This window comes from Oryctolagus cuniculus, chromosome 5 (assembly GCF_051225735.1).
Source record: "Oryctolagus cuniculus isolate XC-2025 breed Fujian yellow rabbit chromosome 5, ASM5122573v1, whole genome shotgun sequence".
Lineage (NCBI taxonomy): Eukaryota > Metazoa > Chordata > Mammalia > Lagomorpha > Leporidae > Oryctolagus > Oryctolagus cuniculus.
This window is the reverse complement of record NC_142871.1, coordinates 78,732,751-78,752,581: the sequence shown is the minus strand read 5'-3', so window position 1 is coordinate 78,752,581 and position 19,831 is coordinate 78,732,751. Positions and strand designations below refer to the sequence as shown.

At 33.0% G+C, this 19,831-nt stretch overlaps 1 protein-coding gene across 6 annotated transcripts in view; it reads right to left on the bottom strand.

The window, feature by feature from the left end:
• The window catches only part of EPHA7 (EPH receptor A7), a 194,550-nt gene that overhangs the window by 23,379 nt on the left and 151,340 nt on the right, over positions 1-19,831 (bottom strand). For 2 of the 6 annotated variants that reach the window (XM_008263222.5, XM_002714589.6), the window contains exons 6-9: positions 11,357-11,481; positions 8,940-9,123; positions 5,099-5,207; positions 4,121-4,176 (exon numbers count right to left, since the gene is read on the bottom strand). In XM_008263222.5, coding sequence (XP_008261444.1) covers positions 4,121-4,176; positions 5,099-5,207; positions 8,940-9,123; positions 11,357-11,481 — 474 coding nt within the window. Of the gene's footprint in view, positions 1-365; positions 1,190-4,120; positions 4,177-5,098; positions 5,208-8,939; positions 9,124-11,356; positions 11,482-19,831 lie in introns of those variants that run through there. The other 4 variants (XM_008263223.5, XM_051854478.3, XM_008263225.5 and 1 more) reach the window with 3 other exon arrangements.

Genomic DNA, 19,831 nt, shown 5'->3' with positions numbered 1-19,831 from the left:
ACCTGATTCACAGCAGTTTTAACAGACTACTTCAGTCTGCTGGCGAATAGGTATTATCTGCAAGCTTCTATAGGTAACATAGGATCCAGCTCATAGGTTACTAACTGAATTGCTTTTCCAGTAAATCAACAAAAGACATCCACCAAATTTTCTGACATGCCTATCAGACTGCTGGCTTAATTAAATTCACTGCTATCATGGCATAGTTCAAGCCATATTGAAGTTTGTAATGGACTTGGAAACACATTTGTAAATGTATCAGTCAGTCAGTCAATCAAATTAATACAGTGGGAAAATAAGACATTTCATTTACAGGTAGGCTACTACACTGACAGCAATATTAAAAACATTTAGACATCTTACTTATTCTTTTGGTTTATTTTTTTAAAGACCAACCATTGTTGACATATACATAAAATTAATACAATTATGAGGGATTGCTATCACAGAATCAAAGAGAAATATTCTAAAGACATAGTTTCATCTTCACCTTGAAAGGCAATAGAAGCCAGATGTACAAAGTACAGAGTAAAGTTAGAAAATTTACAATATTCCTGGGATCTGTTCACCAAGTATGACAGCGATTTGAAAGAGGAATGATTTATATGAACTTTCAATTATAAGGCTTTGGAAGATCTTAACTGCTATGCGGAGGTAGCCAATATGCCTCACAAAAGGTAGTCAAAGTTTAAACAACATAGAATCATCTTAAAAAGTTAAAATCTTCTTAAAATGCACCCAGAAGCATGCAGGTAACAGATAATGATGTCAACTTTAAATAAAATTAAATTACAATAATGGATACCAAATTTAATCATTTGGTTAAAGACAAAGATAAGAGAGATAAGCATATATTTGGTAATATTAATGCAATGAAAAAGATTACAGGATATCCTCAAAAATTCTTTATTGTTTTAACAAAGCCACTGAACAATCTTTTCATTAAATCTTACTATTTGGAGAACAATATATTTCTTTATATATTACACTGTAGCCTAACTGTGCTTATGTCATCACATTAGAATTATAATTTAAAAATAAACACATAACCAACAAAAAGAAGCAGAATGTATAAAGGAAAATGGGATTTAAAAATCTTGATTTATTCTGCTGTAGTTCCAAAAGTGATTGTCTTAAACAATTATTGTTGCAGTTTATAAAACTGACAGATGCTCATTTGTTACTAAAGCTGAACATGAAAAAAACAACACAAGAAGAAAAGAGAGAGGGGATAGAAAGAGAAAAGAGAGAAGAAGGAGTATAGGGAAGAGGGAGGGGGAAGAGAAAAAGAGAGAAGGGAAGAAAACAATAGGTTAACCTCCTAGATTGGCAGGCAGATGGATAATGAGCCATCTTCTCCCTTTTTATTCTCTTTCTTTCTTTCAATATTTTTTCTTCTTCTTTTTTATAAGGGAGCTAGATTGGAGGTAACCTTCTGCATCTCAAACGGGTCTCTGATGGTTCTTTATTCAAGCTGTCATAAAACATTTTGACAGGCTAGAGCTATTTTGGCATAAAAAACATGAAATATTGCCCAGCTTGGATTCCAAGACATTGTTAGAAGAAATGGTAGGAGGAAGCAAAATGTAAATTGGAATTGCTTCACTAAACCCCTCCATTGTGTTTACATCTTTAAATGTAGCACTTGGGGCCACAGAGAGTTGAGGGCGCCTGATACAAACGACTGGGCATTTTATTAAATTCAGTGCTCTAAAAGCTACTTAAATGGTTGCTTTCAAGTTTCTGCAAAAATTCAATCTGGTGTCTTAGCACCCAGGAAAATTGTCCCAGCACTAAAGGAATAAAAGGACACTGACTTGTAAATAGCTAGTGACGACAGTGTCTTATTTATACACAGTCATAAAATCCAGTAAAATGCTGGTTCACATCAAATGACAAGAAGAGATATCTTTGCAAAAGGGTGATATCAAAGATTTCCCACAACAGAATATGTTAAGTGAACTTTAACTTTTTCATTATTCATTTTTAAATTAACACTTTAAAATAAGGATAATTTATAAATATTCTGAATATTCATAATTTTTGTTGCTTATCCCAATTTACAACTGTAACTTTTTTGTGTGTTTTACTATCTCACTTCCATTTCTCATTAACCTTAAATATCTTAAACCCACAATAGATATTTTGCTATGGCAATGAAAACCCATTTATATACAGCAAACTTATCTTGTTTATATTTGCAAGTAAGGCATGCGACTTTATCTTTTATGACTACAAATCAGATGTGAAATGTGAAAAGTGGATAGCATCAAAATACTGAAACTGAGTGATGACAATTAAGCATGAGGCTGTGCAGCAAATTCTAGCTAAGCCATGTTTCAATTTACCTTCTGTATTAGCCTTCAAGTTAAAAGCAAATAAACTAAAACATATTTGATAATTGGGAAATGTCTCAGATACATTTGATAAATGAAAGAAAAGTGACATATTGATGATGGTAATAGTAAATAATGTTGCCACTAAATTACTCACATATGGGTAGGATCAAGGATTCCAGGAATTATGTTCTTACTTTACTTTTCAGTATACATTTAAACTATAAATATAAATTTAGGCATTCAAGTTTTGATTTCCAACTTCCCGTCTGGGAAAGTGTTAAAATTATTTTTTCTTGTCTTGAAAGAGGAACAAAAAAATGTATCCTCCACTTTTCCGTACATATGTTAATGAATAAACTGTGGTGCTCTCATCACCCAAGCTTATCACAGGAAGATCATTGCCAAATTACCCAAAAAGGAAGCTTTGATAGTGAGAGACCATCAAATAGTTCCAGGCAGGGTAGCGGGATCACATGTATTTAATTCAAATTGTGTGAGACTACAATTTCATACAATTTTGGATACCCTCTTGAAGAAAAGTGATATATAATCATATACACAATACTGCTAGGGTCCTGCAGGGTCTGGGGAGAGCTTCATGAATTGAAGGACCTTGAGGGTTACCCTTAATGATAAAACCCACTTTGGGAACAAGTTTTACATTGATTTGTAGTAATTTTAGTATTCCATGTGCCTTTCCAACCTTCAGTAGCTGGAATTCTATAGAGTTTCACACTAAGTTTGGGGCTCTCCTTTAAAAACTAATGTCAAAGTAAGTATTGATTCAAGCGAGAACATATTAAAGATATTTAGGAGTATTAATAAAGCCACCCACGAGTTGTGTATTAAACCACCCATTGAAATTTGAACTTTAAAAAGATGAACCATCATTGATTGCTACTTAGACTTTAGGATGGCTAAATGACAATAACTTCTTGCTACTGACATAAGAATCTGATAAATCATACAATATAAAGACATGATTCTTCTCTCAATTATGAGAAATTTATCACTCCATAAAAATTTAGAGAATGTGATAGCTATTAAGAAGTTAAGTAAAATTAGTGTTTTATATTTTCAACTATTAAAAATAATAATAACAGGTGTAAGAACATCATCAATTACGTGAACTGAAATAATTTGATTACCAGCTTTTTATTTTGCCTGCATAAAGTAATAGTATTTACTCCTATTTTCACTTGCCCACATTGCAGGAAGATTAATGTAGATGGGCATCTATTTTCTTTGGCACTCTACATATTTTCTGAATAAGATTTCTAAGAGAAATTTTTAATGGATATCTCAGTGCATGAGAAAACATCAGAGAGTATCTGAAGCCCATGACTGTCATATTGACATCCCATGAAATATCTATCAGTAACAGACAACTTCTAGTAGCTGAAGAGAAAGAGGCTTCTTAGTTTAGCCTTTCAGGCTACTTTGAAATGATGCCCCTTTGCCATATCATGGGAACACATAACATTTAATGGATTGTTATGATATCAGAAACACTTGGGCAGAATTTGAAAAGGGAAAATTGTGATGTAAAAGGTGTGTTATCCTAGTTATGTCACATTTCTGAATATATACATATTTTTCAGATTCAAATCTTATGACTTTCATTCTAAATATCTTGTTCAAATGCTTTATAGCAACATTTTGATTTCATCATATAATTTCAAGCATGATGCATTAGGTATTTATTTGTTCATGCCAATACTAATAACCAGATTTCTGTATTAGTTGGGGTATACAATAATAAAGAAAAACCAAACACTTACAATGAAAGTAAAGTTCTTCATCTCCTTCTTGGTCAGCTTTGCTGTAACCACAGTGCCTGGAAAAAAAGAAATGTGAAATACTCTAATCAATGTTCTTCATCTATTTAAAATTTGCTACAGTGCATCTTAATTATTTAACAACATACTCGTTAGAATTATAAACTAAATACAAAACTTCCTTTTTGTAGTTACGAGCTAATTTAGGCCCAATACAGCATCCTACATGAATAAAAAATGCACACAAAGCAAAATCTTTGTGTGAGACAGTGCAACAGGAACATTTTTGTGCATTTAGATTTATCATGAGTATTTGGTTTTTTTTCCTGAAAATAATTGAAATTTTAAGTGGTTTCCATGAGCTTTTATTTTGATAACTGAAACAATAAGTATTTCACCAATGATCTCCATTCATTGTGAAATCGGAACACTGTGGTGTAGCAGGTAAAGCCACCGCCTGCAGTGCCGGCATCCACATGGCCATCAGTTTGAGTCACAGCTGGTCCACTTCTGATGCAGCTCTCTGCTATGTCCTGGAAATGCAGTAATGGATAGCCCAAGTACTTGGGCCCCTGTACCCATGTGGGAGACCCGGAGGAAGCTCCTGGCTCCTGGCTTTGGATCTGTCAGGCTCCGGCTATTGCAGCCATTTGGGGAGTGAACCAGGGGCGAGAAGATTTCTCCCTCTCTTTGACTCTGCCTCTCTGTAACTTTGCCTTTCAAATAAATAAATAAATCATTAAAAAAATAGAAATATATCTAAAGAGAAATTATAACACTCATTCTCCTTAAACTAATGATAGTGATCAAGTGCAAGCTGCATTATGATCTTGGGAAAATGGCAATTTATTGGCTTGTATAGTTTGGTATCAAAGAATATTACTATTTAAAATGCTAATATACTAAATCAGTTATAGATTGAAATAATTATGAAGAATACATAAGTTTTATGTTAGAGATTAAAACAAGTTGGTGTTCTACCTTCTTCCAATGATGAATCCAAAAACCATGAACACCAGAATGATGGTTCCTGCCACAGCAACCACAGCAATTATAATAACAGGATTCTGTTCACTGGAGACAGCTGTAGCTGCAAACAGAATAAAAAGGCTTATAAACACTTGAAACCATGCAAGAACTGAAGAGGTTAAATAAGAGATATCTGTTCTTTTTAAGTCCCTTCTAGTTTTAAATAAATGTATTACATTGTAACAATATAAATTTAAATAAATTTTATTTTTGCATTTTAAGGAAGTACTAAGGACAATATGTTCATCTCTTTTACTTTTTTCAACTACAGAAGAAACCTATAAAAGCCTTATTGAATGGCCATTTTCTTGCTTTGTTGTGGAAAGCTGACTTATTTATCAAGACATAGAAATATTTTATTTGCAAGTGCTTTTAAATCCCTATATGTTTCTTGCAAAGCATTTGATCCCTCTTTGCCTAATTTTCTGGTATGCAAGATGAGAACCAAAATACATACTATGTGCATTGTTTTTCAAAGTGTACTGAAATACACTGAATGCTGTAGTTTTCATATTATTTATATAAAACACAAAGTTTCAAGTAATCATATTGAAATTTCATGAATTTAAATTCTTTTGTATTTCAGGAAAGATACGAACTAAATTACTTGTATAAGTTTTCATAAAGTATGCAGTAAGCATATTTGAGACTTACAGAGAAATGTCTATTTATAAAAGAGCAAACCTTCTAGAAGCACTCTAAAAAGCATTTTATCATTACCTAATTGTACACACTCGCTGTATACCAGGTGATTTTCCTATGCTCATTAAGGCACGCCCAGCTGAACTTTCCAGAGAGTCTCTTTGGGAACAAGTTTGTTTTTATTTCCTTTAAGACAGCCTCTGATTCAGAATTCTTCACAGGAATTTGAACTTTACCTCTTCAATTTTTCCAAATTAGTGCATTTTTTCCAATATGGCAATATGCCAAATTATTATATTTTATACTAGTTTAAACTTTGTAAAATCATCAAATAAAACAATAAAAATGTACATTTCTATAAATGACCAGGTAGCAAATATCATGTAATACATAGTATCAAACTAATACACTTTGTTTACTTCTGAAACAATTAACAGCTGTAATTGTCAAGGCAGAATGGAAAATACCACTCCTTGTTGGTGGCAAGAGACTGGGTCTCAAGAGTGGTAAATCACATGCAGGCAGAGGTTATCTGTCCACAATAGGCAATCTCAAGTTTATTTCACTTGCCTTTCTCTAGCCTTTCTGTCTCCGTTTGACAACTTATCTCTTAATTTCATATATGTATCTATGCTAACAATAGATATAGCACCTATGCTAAAAAAATAAGTAAAAATAACTTTGGTTTAAGAGCAAAGGTATTGCACACATGCCCTAATTTATCATCTGTTGATTTGCTTCCTAGGGGATCTAAACTAAGTTTATAAAAAGAAAAAGAAAATAGCTTTCAGGATTCCAATTCTGAATTACAGTCTATTATTGTATAACACAGAAACGATGACTTCAAGAATTTTGATTTATTTTCTCCTTTTGGTTGTCTTTTTGTTTATCTGCTTTTTTATGTACAGCAAGAAAGGAAAAAGAATGAAGTATCTCTACCCATGATGATGAAAAAGATTATAAATATACTTGTAGAAGTTCTTTCCATTCAATCAATTTATCCCATGGGTCTAATTCTCTGTTTGTCTTAGGCTCAGTTTTTCCCTCACCTTCAGAAATAGAGCTCCAATGAGAAAACTGAACTCAGGTGAATGAGGAAAACTGAACTCAGGTGAACTCAGAATTGGTGCATATTTGTTTATATGTTTTATTTATCATCAGTGCCAATTTTTAATTTTTACATAGTTAATATTTGTTCTTAATATTTTTCATCTATTTCACTAGTAATAAAGTTTAAAAGTAAGTTTTAAAGGTTGCAATTATAACATTACGGTTTAAAAATTATAAAACCCATAGTTTAAATTCCACATAGAAGGGGATTTGAGCATGTGCGATGAATAGTCTATTTAACTTCTCTTTTCAAATAGTGCTCAAGTCATTCCTTGGATTCAGCATGATCTTTCCTCTTGCCTTACTTCCTAGCACAGGAGTCACTGCCCTCTGATATGCTGCAAACATTGGGTCATGTATTCTGCCAGAGCTTAATTACATGGCCAGAATTTCTGTGCCTGTCTGTTTCACTAACCTAGAAACTGAGAGCACCAACTTTGTTAATCTGCACATAGCCCAGTACCTTGTGCTACCAGGGTGGTTCTCCAAGAGGAGTCTGGGAAACCCTGAGTGTCCTCGAGAGTTTTTCAGGGAATCTGAAAGGCCAAAGTAATTTTCATATGATAAAAAAGTGTTATTTGTGCTTTTTTATACTTATTTGCTCACAAGAGCACAGCTGAGGTTTCCAAAAATCAAGATTTGCTGGTTAATGAAATGTGTGTGTGTGTTTTAAGTTTTTAATTTTAATTTCCAGTGTAGTAAATAACGAGATGTTACGTAAAGAAAAACTGTTTGGATGTCCTCAAAATGTTTTAGTCATAATAAAAGTCTTTCATTTGAGAATTCTGAGTCAGGCATTATATCTGGTATTTTGTCTATATTAACTCATTTAATCCTCAGAACCCCCTGTGACTATAGTATTGCTATCTTAACAATTAGGGTACAGAGAAGTAGCTCATCACAAGTCATTTTTATAACTGGATGTGGCAGAGCTGAGAGCTGAAACCAGGCATCTGGCTTCTATCACTGATCACTACTCAAAAGCTGTACTGTGTTGATGAGTGTCATCTACTCATTAATGCTTATTTACTGAGGGTCGTCTATGTGCCAGAAACTACTGTGGACACTGGGAAGACAATAACAAGAAACATAGATATCGATCCTCATTTCACCAACTTTACATTCCAGTAGAGGAGAATATTCTGATATCAAAAATCACCGAATTCTTTATAAAACAAAAATCCATTTTTAATATTCACTTCATGCAATCCTTCAGTATCTACCACTTCAACTTATTCCCTGGGTCTCAGCTACTTCATTCCTAAATAATGAAAATAATCTATATATCTCAGCACTCAATAAATAATAGTTCAGCACAATATCCTCACTTTATAATGTCAGAAAAAGGCATAAACTCATCCTGAAAGTTTTAAAACCTATAGGTGTCTTACTGATAAGAAAAAAATTAGGCAAATGAGAGATAACTAATCAATGCTTCTATTTTAAATTGCAACTATTTGTCAGAATTTGGAAAATAATTTGAATTGTCTTATATTATAAATCCCAAAGTTATATCTTGAGATCAGTCTGAACTGAAAACTGCTAAAGCACACTTTAATGCTAAAACTAATCTAATTTTTTAAATTGTTGCTAAATCAGGCAAACAGCTAAAATAAGCAATTTCTTAGATTACATTTTCCTGTCCACACAGGACAGCTGAGTCTGACATCATTTGGAGTTTTAATGGAAATGGAGTTTTGCCGGCCACAATTACAGTAAGTTTATTTTGATGTCTACAAAAACATCTTGGGTTCAACACACCAATTGAATGAGTCCTGCTTCCTTTTCTAACTTCCTTATTTAAATTTAAATCCAGTATATGTTAAAAAGACTAACTTGCCTATGTGGCTACAGTATCGGTAAACAAAATCACAAATTTTAAATTGTGTTTCTGAATAACCTTGGTAAAATGTATATATAGATACACATAAATTTATCTTCGTAAATCAAATTTATCTGGATTATCATATCCAACACTGAAAAAACAAAACATATGCCAGAATTATTGACAGTAAGAATTCAAGCCAAAAGTGGTAATTACCTTCAAACATTTTACCTGTAGCTTCCTCTAGTGTAGCAACATCAAGTCTGGGGCTGTAGTTCCCATAGCCAGCAGCAGTAAAAGCCCGAATCTGGAAAACATACACTGTCCCTGGTTTCAGATTGTTGATGGATGCAGAAGTGGACTTGGTTTTTACTGTTGAATAGGTCCTTTCCCTTTGATCCTGGAAATGATATTTATAGGGAATAGCTCACTATGACAGGAACCAGATAATATGACAGCAAATGCTTACAATCATACCCATATTCAGCATTGTTTTTATAGAGGCTAATCATTATTATATTGTTATAATGCAGGACACTGAGTTGTTTCTAATACAAAATATAAATGTGAAATGCAAGACTTTGTACTATAAATACCAAATATAAATAATTAGGTTAAAATATCAATGTTGTTTTGAACTTTCGCTTTACTGGGACACAGCACAGTGATAAGAACTATTAGTCATAATAGAATCAAATGCTAAAATGATTAACATGGGAATACACCTATGAATCTGATTTCCTGGAAGCCTTTATGTCATAACATAGTTCTCTTAATTTTTTGTGCTAATAATTAAATACCACCATCACACTACCATAACATTAATATTCAATAAAAACTGCATTTATTACAGAATGAAACCATTTATGCAAAATAGCATTGAATGAAAACTTATTAACTAAAATTATAAATATAAAAATTAAAAACTTTACGTGATTTATGGTTTGCTAACATTTTAAAGATAATTCAATTTAATTTCTTTATTTTCCAGATATGAAAACTACAGTTTACAAGAGTTTATTAAAATAATAAAATTATATTTTCATAATATTTTATCCTCCAAGAATAAAGCATAGTTTTATATACATATATAAATGAATATAAAAATTAAAACACTCAGAAAATTCCATCAGAATACTTAAGTGAATAAAAATGTAAAGATTAATTGAATTTAAGTCTCATTGATGATTTATGATTAAAATATAAAAATTTTACTTCAAATTACATCACTTTGGACAATTTCTTATTTGTCCTATAATAAACATCTTTATGAAACTATTCAGAAATGAAACTATTTATTGAAATCTAGAAATGTCAATCTGGTTGTTTCATTTGAGTTCTCAATAATTACAAAAGTGTAAATATATATATAATTATATCGATTTAGAAAAACTAGAAATGTGATCATCTCTACTGTAATCATTTATGAAATTGATAATTGGTAATATATATTTATTGCAAAAAGATTATGCAGTCATAACAGATGGCACAATGATATACAGATCACATGCCTGAAAACATAATACTATAATATTTTCTAATAATTGGCTAATTTATATATTTAGTGATATAGTCACTTTTTCTGTCTTACAAAATCAAAATTAGGCATTTGAATGGATTTTTCCAGAAAAAAATATTTCCAGTTTATAATATGAGAAAATATACTAGCTCCACTTAATTTATATTTTTTAAAATGTGTTTTATTGTTTTTGCAACTTGATATAATTTCAGGAAAGGTTGAAACTGCTGGTGTTCACTGGAATACAGAACAACAAAAACAGCATCAGAACCAGTGATTTTTCTATTAAATAACTTGATGGGACAATAAATGTATCCCATTCATAAAAATGAGGCAAATAAAATGAAACTTTGGCTATGAATTCATGAATCTGTAAATTAAATAATAAAAATATTTAAAATTAATGCAAATATTAAACAAACCTGATTTTAGACTGTTTTAAAACAGCAAAAAAATACACCTATTACCAATGCAGTATATACATTTCAATTTATTCCATCAAGTCAACTCAACCAATCTTTCCAAAACGTTAGGACTAGGACTCTATTTTGTAATTTTGTCTAAACAGCTAAAATAGCTATATGTTCTTCAAGTCAGTGCTATTAACACTTATAATTACTTTTACCATAGCAATACTAATAGTTTCCAAGTTCAATTCTTGAGTCAGGTCTTTCTGTGAGGTGTAGCCTTGGTAGTGATTTGTGAGGGAATTTTAAGTGTCTCTCTCTGAGACAGAAATGAATACACTCACACACTCAGATATGTCACTATTTACTAAAATTTAGCCATATTAAGGAGACTAAGAGGCAGCGTATGGCTTTCAGCCACCTGTTTTTAACTCATTCTACATCTAATTAGTTTGATATAAAAATTGAGTAAATATATTGCAAATGTAACATTTTCACTTATATATCACAGAAACTTAGTAAATAGAAATCATAACTATAATGAACAAGAGATTCAGGGAGTTGGTTATCAAAAACAGCTCAAATTAAATATGACTTTTTGAAGTAGCTATAAAGAGTTGGCATAATGATCAGCTTCAGTCTACAGCATAGTAGGATGACACAAGATCCACCATACATTGTACATTTCACCTGCTCTCAGCACTTACTTTCTCGTAATACTTGATTTCATATTCCGTGATGACTCCATTGGGATGCTCTGGTTCCTGCCAGGAAAGCTCAACACTCCGCTGCAGCACTCTCTCCTTCATTACTCCGCTCACTTGCGAGGGAGCTGTTTGGACAAGATGTGTCAATAAACAATGAGAAAATTCACTGGATGCCTCAAATCAAATGTCACAACTGATCAGTCCCATGCTGTGCCAGTTTCATTAAGGTAAAAGAAAGCACCTTTTCATAGCTCACAATTCAGAAGCTAATGAATATTCAAACAGGACCTTATTACTGTTCATAAACCTTAATAGAAATTTAAATTAAAGTGCAAACAGCAGAAGATAGCATTGTTCAAGTTAGTGAAAAATGGAAATGATGGGGCTGAGAATGACAATTAAGCAAATGAATGCTAATTAAGGCTAGAAAATACGATTTCAGATTAATCTCCAGTGATAAACTAAGTACAAATATTTATTTCATATGTACCAGAAATATACTTTTTAAAAGGAAAAATAACTTAATAATATACAGGAAAAAACATATTAAATGGCCTCTTTAATCTCCACTTAAGGGATCAAACTTTATATGTTTCATGTGTGTGTGTGTGTGTGTGCGTGTGTGTGTGAGAGAGAGAGAGTATAGTTCCAAAGAATTCCAATTGACCTTGGGAAAAATTTTTACCCTTCATTAGGTCAAGATGCAAGAAAATGTTAAAACTGCTGCAACTTAAATGTGCAGATGAACACATATACATGCATTTATAGCCTTTTGCACACGTAAGTTATAGGTACATAACATAGGCTTCAAGCTTTGGTAGAAACAACTTAAAGCTACAATCTTGCTTTTCATTCTATATACATAATAATATGCTTAGAGTTCTTTCATTCTAATTAGTGGGATATCCTCTTTTTGGTAGCTAAGACTGTGGAATGTAGCAAACTAATTTGCTCTGTCTAATTTGCTTGGTGATGATTAACTAGTTGTCTTCTCTGTCTAAATGAGTAGCTGCACTGGCTTGGCTGAGTTTCAGTGGGGTCATTATGTTTCATGTATCATGCTCTATCTCATTCTGTAAAATATTTTCAGGCTGTTAATTTAATTTTCAGACGTCCGAAATTGTTAATAATCCTGCTGACAGAAAAGCAATTATATGGGACCAGAGCCGTTTAAGCAAGCTTCTGATGTTTATCCCCTTGGCTTTATTTTGTCTCTTCTACTCCTTAATATTTTCTTGCACCAATGTCCAGAATACACATTATTCACTTCTTTCTGGCTTGGTGATTTTGAAGGAAAGACAGGGAAAATGCATGACTCCCATTTTCTGCTAGATTAGTAACAAAAGCATAACTAGGGCAGATTAAGTGGGACAACTTTCCCTGGAAAGGAATGTAGCTGAAAAGCATTCAACAGACTATTTAAAGACTAAATCCATTTCTGATATGTTTTCAATGAAGCAAATTCCTCTTATTTTTAGTCACAACTTTGGACACCCGAGTACATGCAGTGAAGAACCTGTCTTGAAAGTGACACACTTCCATCTCTCCACCCAGAACAGGCTTAGTCTTTCACAGCAGACCACTCTGTTCAATTGGCTGCTGCCTTGGGCCATAGCCATGGGAAATGCAAACTCCAGCTAATTACGCGATGACATTCTACTTCACAAATAATCGCCAATAGTCCTATTTACTTTACACATCCTTCAGAAAAATATGTATTTCAACTTTATTAGAAAAACAGAATGCAAGGCAGGTAAGAATGCCGCAATGGTTAACACACTGAATTATCCAATAGAGTTTCTGGTCTCTGACCAGGGTTTACAACATATGTGTTCACTTCAAAATAAGTTTGGCGAAAACAGATTAGCGTGGTGGTATGTGTATTTTCTCTAGGTCTCTCTCAAATAACACACATAGATTAGTGTCTTAGATGTCAAGCCATCAGACACTTTGCTGGGTTTCTATCCCTCAGGGATATAGTGAAGGAGGCAGGAGATAGTCAATTTTCATATGGAGGAGATGTGGGGTAGAAATCTGATACATTCAGTTTATGATACATTGAAGCAAGATCTGAATATAAAATAAGACTTGAATTCTGTAAGTTACATTCTAAAATTACGTTCATGATTTCATACTGAAAAGAGATTTTACCAACAAAATTATAGTAATTGGGAGTTGGGGAAAAGAAAGATACCTAAAAATAAATTTGAAATAGATAATATTTTGAAATTCATATCACAGCGTTAGCAGTGCAGTATGCTACAATGTGTTTTCCATGTTTTACGCAAGGATCTGTATCTGTAAATAACTGGCTATACTTCTGATTTATTATCTATTTGTTTTTCTTTAATACTTTACTATAACAAGTCAAATGTTTTAAGAAGGTCAGAAACTGAGGTGTAGTACATGGACCTTAAGAGTGAGTAAACTGCATGCCAGGGGTGAAAAAAAACCAAAACTTCTTTTGTCTTATGCTCTTCAAATACAGTGTTTCAGTATAGAAAAGTTGATTATGTTTTCCCTTGAGTTTCTGTATCTTAGGCAGAAAGCACCTACAACTCATAGGGTATCAGCCTATAACTGAAAAATGTCTCTAACTACATAAAATGCTAATAAGGTCATTATTTTCAGATAAAGTTACATATTAAAGTAAAATGGAAATGGCATAAGATTTGCTACTCTTGAAACACAATAATTTCTGTGATTAATGTATTTGGCCTACTAAATTAGTCATAACAATTTCACTAAAAATCTGTTTGTTCTTACACTGAAATATTTAATTAATTATACAGCCTGAAGTTCATTTCTGAAAAAAGAAATGGTTACAACTAAATGATGGGCATTTTTAAGAACCAATTAGGTGTTATTGTATTTAAATTATATTTTTATAATTAACAAAATGAAATAAAATATATTGTAATTAGAATTGAAATAAAGCTAATAAATACTAACCAACAAAAATAAAGTTTCTAATTGGAAAATGTAGTAAACAAATATTGCATTTAAAAGAGCCGTTCAACATAAACTTTAAGTAGAGTTTCTAACACATAATTAACATTCATTTACCTCCTAAGTTTTTAGAAATATTCAAATATAAAAATCAATTTCAAGATATAAGTTTATAGAAGATTTTGTTCTTAAAGGTTTTTAAGACTTGGTGGGGACACAAAACATAACAAGTAAATAAAATATATAACAGAAAAAACCATGAGGCACATCATTAATCATATTTGGAATCCACACAAATGACATTGAAAGATGATTTTTAAAAATTCAGGAATGATTTCCATTGTTCCAAGTGGTAAATTTTGATAGCATAAAAGCAAAATTGATGAAGTTGGTTAAATAGGAAATAAAAAGTCTAAAGACAGAAAATTAAATTTGTGGAGTGCATTTGTTATTAGGAGGCTTTAAACTGGAATATATTCAATGATAAGAATGCTGCAGTTATGTATAGATTTGAACCAATGAGTATTTCATAGAATTTGAGCATCAAATACTCATAAAAGGGTACTTTAAAAAATTATAGAAAAATGGAATTAAAAGAGAAGCTTATTTTTGTGCAAAACATTTTTCTAATCCATACATAGCTGATTCTTTTTAAGATTTGAAAGGTATAGTTACAGAGAGGCAGAGAGAGAGACAGAGACAGAGAGAGAGGGAGAGAAAGAGAGAGAGAGAGAGGGAGGTCTTCCATCCACTGGTTCACTCCCCAAATGGTCAGAGCTGGGCAGATCTGAAGCCGGGAGACAGGAGCTTCTTCTGAATCTACTATGTGGGTGCAGGGTCCCAAGCACTTGGGCCATCTTCTACAGCCTTTCCAGACCATAGCAGAGAGCTGGATTGGAAGTGAAGCAGCCTGGACACACACCAGCACCCATCTGGGATGCCGGCACTGCAGGTGGAGGCTTTACCCCTATGGCATAGTGGCGGCCCCAGCATAGTGTTTGTTGTTGTTGTTGTTGTTGTTGTTGCTGTTTTTAATACACATTTTCCACCAACTGTTTGAAGTATATTATATTTTTAATACACATTTCCCACAAACTGTTTGCAGTACTTTACATTTAATTTTTATCCTAATTTCCAAAAATATGCAATTTAGAATGATGAATTTAAATTGCAGAATGACATGCATTCCCCCATAAAACATTAAGCTAACCTATATGTATGGGAAAATTTCACAGTACAAAGCGGAAAAGAAGACAATTTGAAAAAAGCACTGTAAGCAGAATGGCTCCCAAAGATGTTCATGTTACATGGTAAATAGGATATAGTTATGATCTATGCTTTAAATAGAGTCTCCTAGATTTTTCCCGGTAGATCCAATATAATCACATGAACCATAAAAGACAGAGAAATTTCTCCAGTGAGGTTCAGAGAGAAGATATAGGAGAAGTCAAAGGGATTTGAATCTCAAAAGGTTATCATCTCTACCATTGCGAAGGGGCCATGTTTGAAATTCTAGAAAATGTAGGGGTAGTAATGATGACAATGGAACCTCAAGCAGAAAAATGGAGACATCAGTCCTATAAATGTAAAGGAATAACATTTTGCCAACAACATGAATGATGTTGGAAGTGGATCTTCCACAGAACACCCAAGCAACAACATACATCAGCTCCCAGAACTAGCTGTGCTAATCACGCCAGTCCTTCTCTCTAGGGAATGATCAAATGATGAACTGATAAAACTGTTCAGAAAGACTAAAAACCCTTGACATGGACTCATCTATATTACTGAATATTAACTAACAGTGAATATTTCTTTTTTACACTTCAGCTCTAGCAAGAAATATTGTTTTGAATTTACTCTATGCAGGTCATTGGAGATTTTTTATAGATCCTTTGCGTTTTCAAAATCTATCTGTGTACCTGCCGATTATCTATGTTTATTTATTAGCTCTTTTATTTCCTACTACAACCTTATGAGATATTGCTGTTCTTTGTATTACATTGGTGGATAAGCTGAACTTACAGAAATTAAGTACCATCATCTCAGATAGGGTCAGACTTTGAGATCAATTCACGTTTTTAAGTGCTCGTTTCCAGCTTTTTTCAACTAAAATGCAGTAATTTTATCTGTGGCCCTTCTTAAAAGCAGACACCAGAAAGAAGAAAGCTGTACAATTAATCCTTAATTTAATATTTATTGAGAATCTCTGATGCACCAGGGTGTTATGTTTGGGAATATAATGATTAAAAGACACTTAGTGTTACACTCAACCCGTAGAACCTCCAGATATCAGAAAAGACTAGTCATTTTTAAAATCCCAACTGCATGTATATGCTACAAAATTAAAAAAAAAAAAAAAGCAATGACTTAAAAATGAGACTCCTTCCCAACCTGGACTGCACGTCACAGATGTGCCTTTCCCCAAAGCAACAACTCTTACCAGTTTCCTCCCAGAGACAGTCTAGATAGATATAAACACAAGCATTTCCTCACTAATGTTATTATTACAATAGCGTAGTTCAGAACATTGACTGTACTTACTCTGTATTTTATAATTTCTATTAGCTTACACATACAGAGCTGTATTACTCTTTTATTAGCTGCATTATAATACATTATAAAGATATATCATGTATATTTGACTATGCTTATATCAGTAAGCATAGTCATTTCCCATTGCACAAAAAATTTAAATTTATAGTATACTGTATCTAATATTAATGCTTCAGAGACTCTGCAGGTACTTCGAAAAGTTTATGAATAATGGAATTAAAAAAGAATTTTATTTCACTCCAAAAGTGTTTTGAAATATAAGCATAATCTTTTTGTAATATGCATTTTCATGGACTTTTTAAAGGCTTCTCATATACATAGATTTCAAAAGTTTTTATACCAAAATAAACTTATCTTTAAAAAATGTATTTGTTTATTTTCATTTGAAAAGCAGAGACAGAGATAAAGAGAAAGTGAGAGATAGTGATCTGCCATGTAATGGTTGGTTCATTGCTCAAATGCAGCAACAGCCTGGGCTGGGCCAGGCTAAAGCCAGGAAATAATTCAATGTCGGTCTCTCTTGTAGAGGTCAGGGACCCAAATACTTGAGTTGTCATCTGCTGCTTCAGGGTTCTCATTAGCATCAAGCTGGAATGGGAAGCGGATTCCAAACTCAAACCAAGGAACTCCGATATGGGCCGAAGGTGTCCCAAGTGACAACTTAACCTCTGTACCAAACATGTCCCCAAATACAAACTTCCCCGCACAAAAGAAATATCTTCTAGTTCCGTTACCCCACTATTGTTATGAAGAGGGCTTGTGTTTCAGAACAGTCTAATACCTTCAGGTAAAAAGAGGTAGGTAAGGCGATATGGACTGAATAGGTAAAATGAAGCCGCTTAAAATCTCATTTAAAGTTATAAAAGGAAATGCGAGTAAACATGGTTATTATTTAAAGTATTCTAGAGCAGTGCCACTCAAAGCACATTCTGGCTACTCAAAATGCAGCTGCAAGTTGTTGATGTATGAGAATATGAGAAACTCATGTCAGATGTACATCAACCACGTCAGTAAGCAGTTTTTGTTATTGCTCAGCTGACATTTTTTTCTTAGCAAGACTTTTTTGATGAAAGAAGCATTTCTTTTTCTTTGCAGCCTCTTTGATGACTTTCTGTGTGGTACAAGCTACTTATCTGTCATACTATGGCATTTTGAGTAGCCGTGTATTTTAAAAGTACTCTCACGTTATTCTTGAGTACCCTTCCTTGTTACACTTAAAATGTCCAGAAGGTAAGACAACAATAACAACATTTTTCTTTGCTTTCTTATGAGAACTGCATTCATTCATGACTTCAACATTTAATTTTGCATAACTGATTATAGAATAAAAAAAGAGTGGTATGGACTGCAAACATGCTAGGGCCTCAATCCTTAACTTCTCAGGATATTTTAATTCACAAAACAAATTATAATGTGAATGTGCACAATTTAAATCCAAAACTAAGTATTATAGCAGAGATGAAATAAAAACCGAGTGAGCAATTTTTGGAAGGCAGGAAAGCACGAAACTCAAAATATTTTCTCTATTGTCAAAAAATCACTTGTAATTCTATGTTTGACTTGTGAAACTATATATTTAAATCCATTATCAAGGATGTTGGTAACATTTCTATAATCTACAAGAGATAAATTCATATCAGTTACATAGAGACAGACCCAAGTCAAGACGGGGCTTACGATTATCTCTATACTGACTCCTTGAATCCTGTTTCCTCTGCTTCAGCTAATTTAGCATTCTCTTTTGTTGCTGTTGACCGTACTACACATGTGTCTTTAATTATTTTCTACTTGTCTATCTCCTTGCCCATTCTGATGCTCCTTGAATGTGGGCTAAAGAGTTGAATCCAAGAGTATTCCTCTGGGTTTGCATTTGCAATTCACTGTTTATTTGTTATGGTGACCCTGAGTAAGGAAATCAACTTCTCTGTGCTTTATCAGATTAATAATAGGGATAATCAAAGTGCACATTTCATAAATAGGATTATTATGGAAACTAAATGCATAAATTCATGCTTAATTCTTATAAGCATTCCTGGAACATGGTAATTATTTCAAAAATATTATGTATTATGTTGTGTATTTACCTGGTCAGTATTAAAATTACTGATGCCTTGGATATATTCAACATACTCTGATTCTTTTTTTTTTATTTAGTAAATATAAATTTCCAAAGTATAATTTATGGATTACAATGGCTTCCCCCCCATAATTTCCCTCCCACTCGCACCCCTCCCGTCTCCTGCTCCCTCTCCCATTCCATTCACATCAAGATTCATTTTCAATTATCTTTATATACAGAAGATAGATTTAGTATATATTAAGTAAAGATTTCATCAGTTTGCACCCACACAGAAACACAAAGTGTAAAATACTGTTTCAGTACTAGTTATAGCATTACTTCACATTGGACAACACATTAAGGACAGATCCCACATGAGAAGTAAGTACACAGTGACTCCTGTTGTTGACTTAACAATTTGACACTCTTGTTTATGGTGTCAGTAATCTCCCTAGGCTCTAGTCATGAGTTGCCAAGGCTATGGAAGCCTCTTGAGTTTGCCGACTTCAATTTTATTCTGACAGGGTCATAGTGGAAGTGGAAGTTCTCTCCTCCCTTCAGAGAAAGGTACCTCTTTCTTTGATGGACCTGTTCTTTCCACTGGGATCTCACTCGCAGAGATCTTTCATTTAGGTTTTGGTTTTTTGTTTTTTGTTTTTTGTTTTTTGTTTTTTTTTTTTTTTTTTTTTTTGCTAGAGTGTCTTGGCTTTCCATGCCTAAAATACTCTCATGGGCACTTCAGCCAGATCCGAATGCCTTAAGGGCTGATTCTGAGGCCAGAGTACTATTTAGGACATCCGCCATTCTATGAGTCTGCTGTGTATCCCACTTCCCATGTTGGATCGTTCTCTCCCTTTTTGATTCTATCAGTCGGTATTAGCACACATTAGTCTTTTTTGTGTGATCCCTTT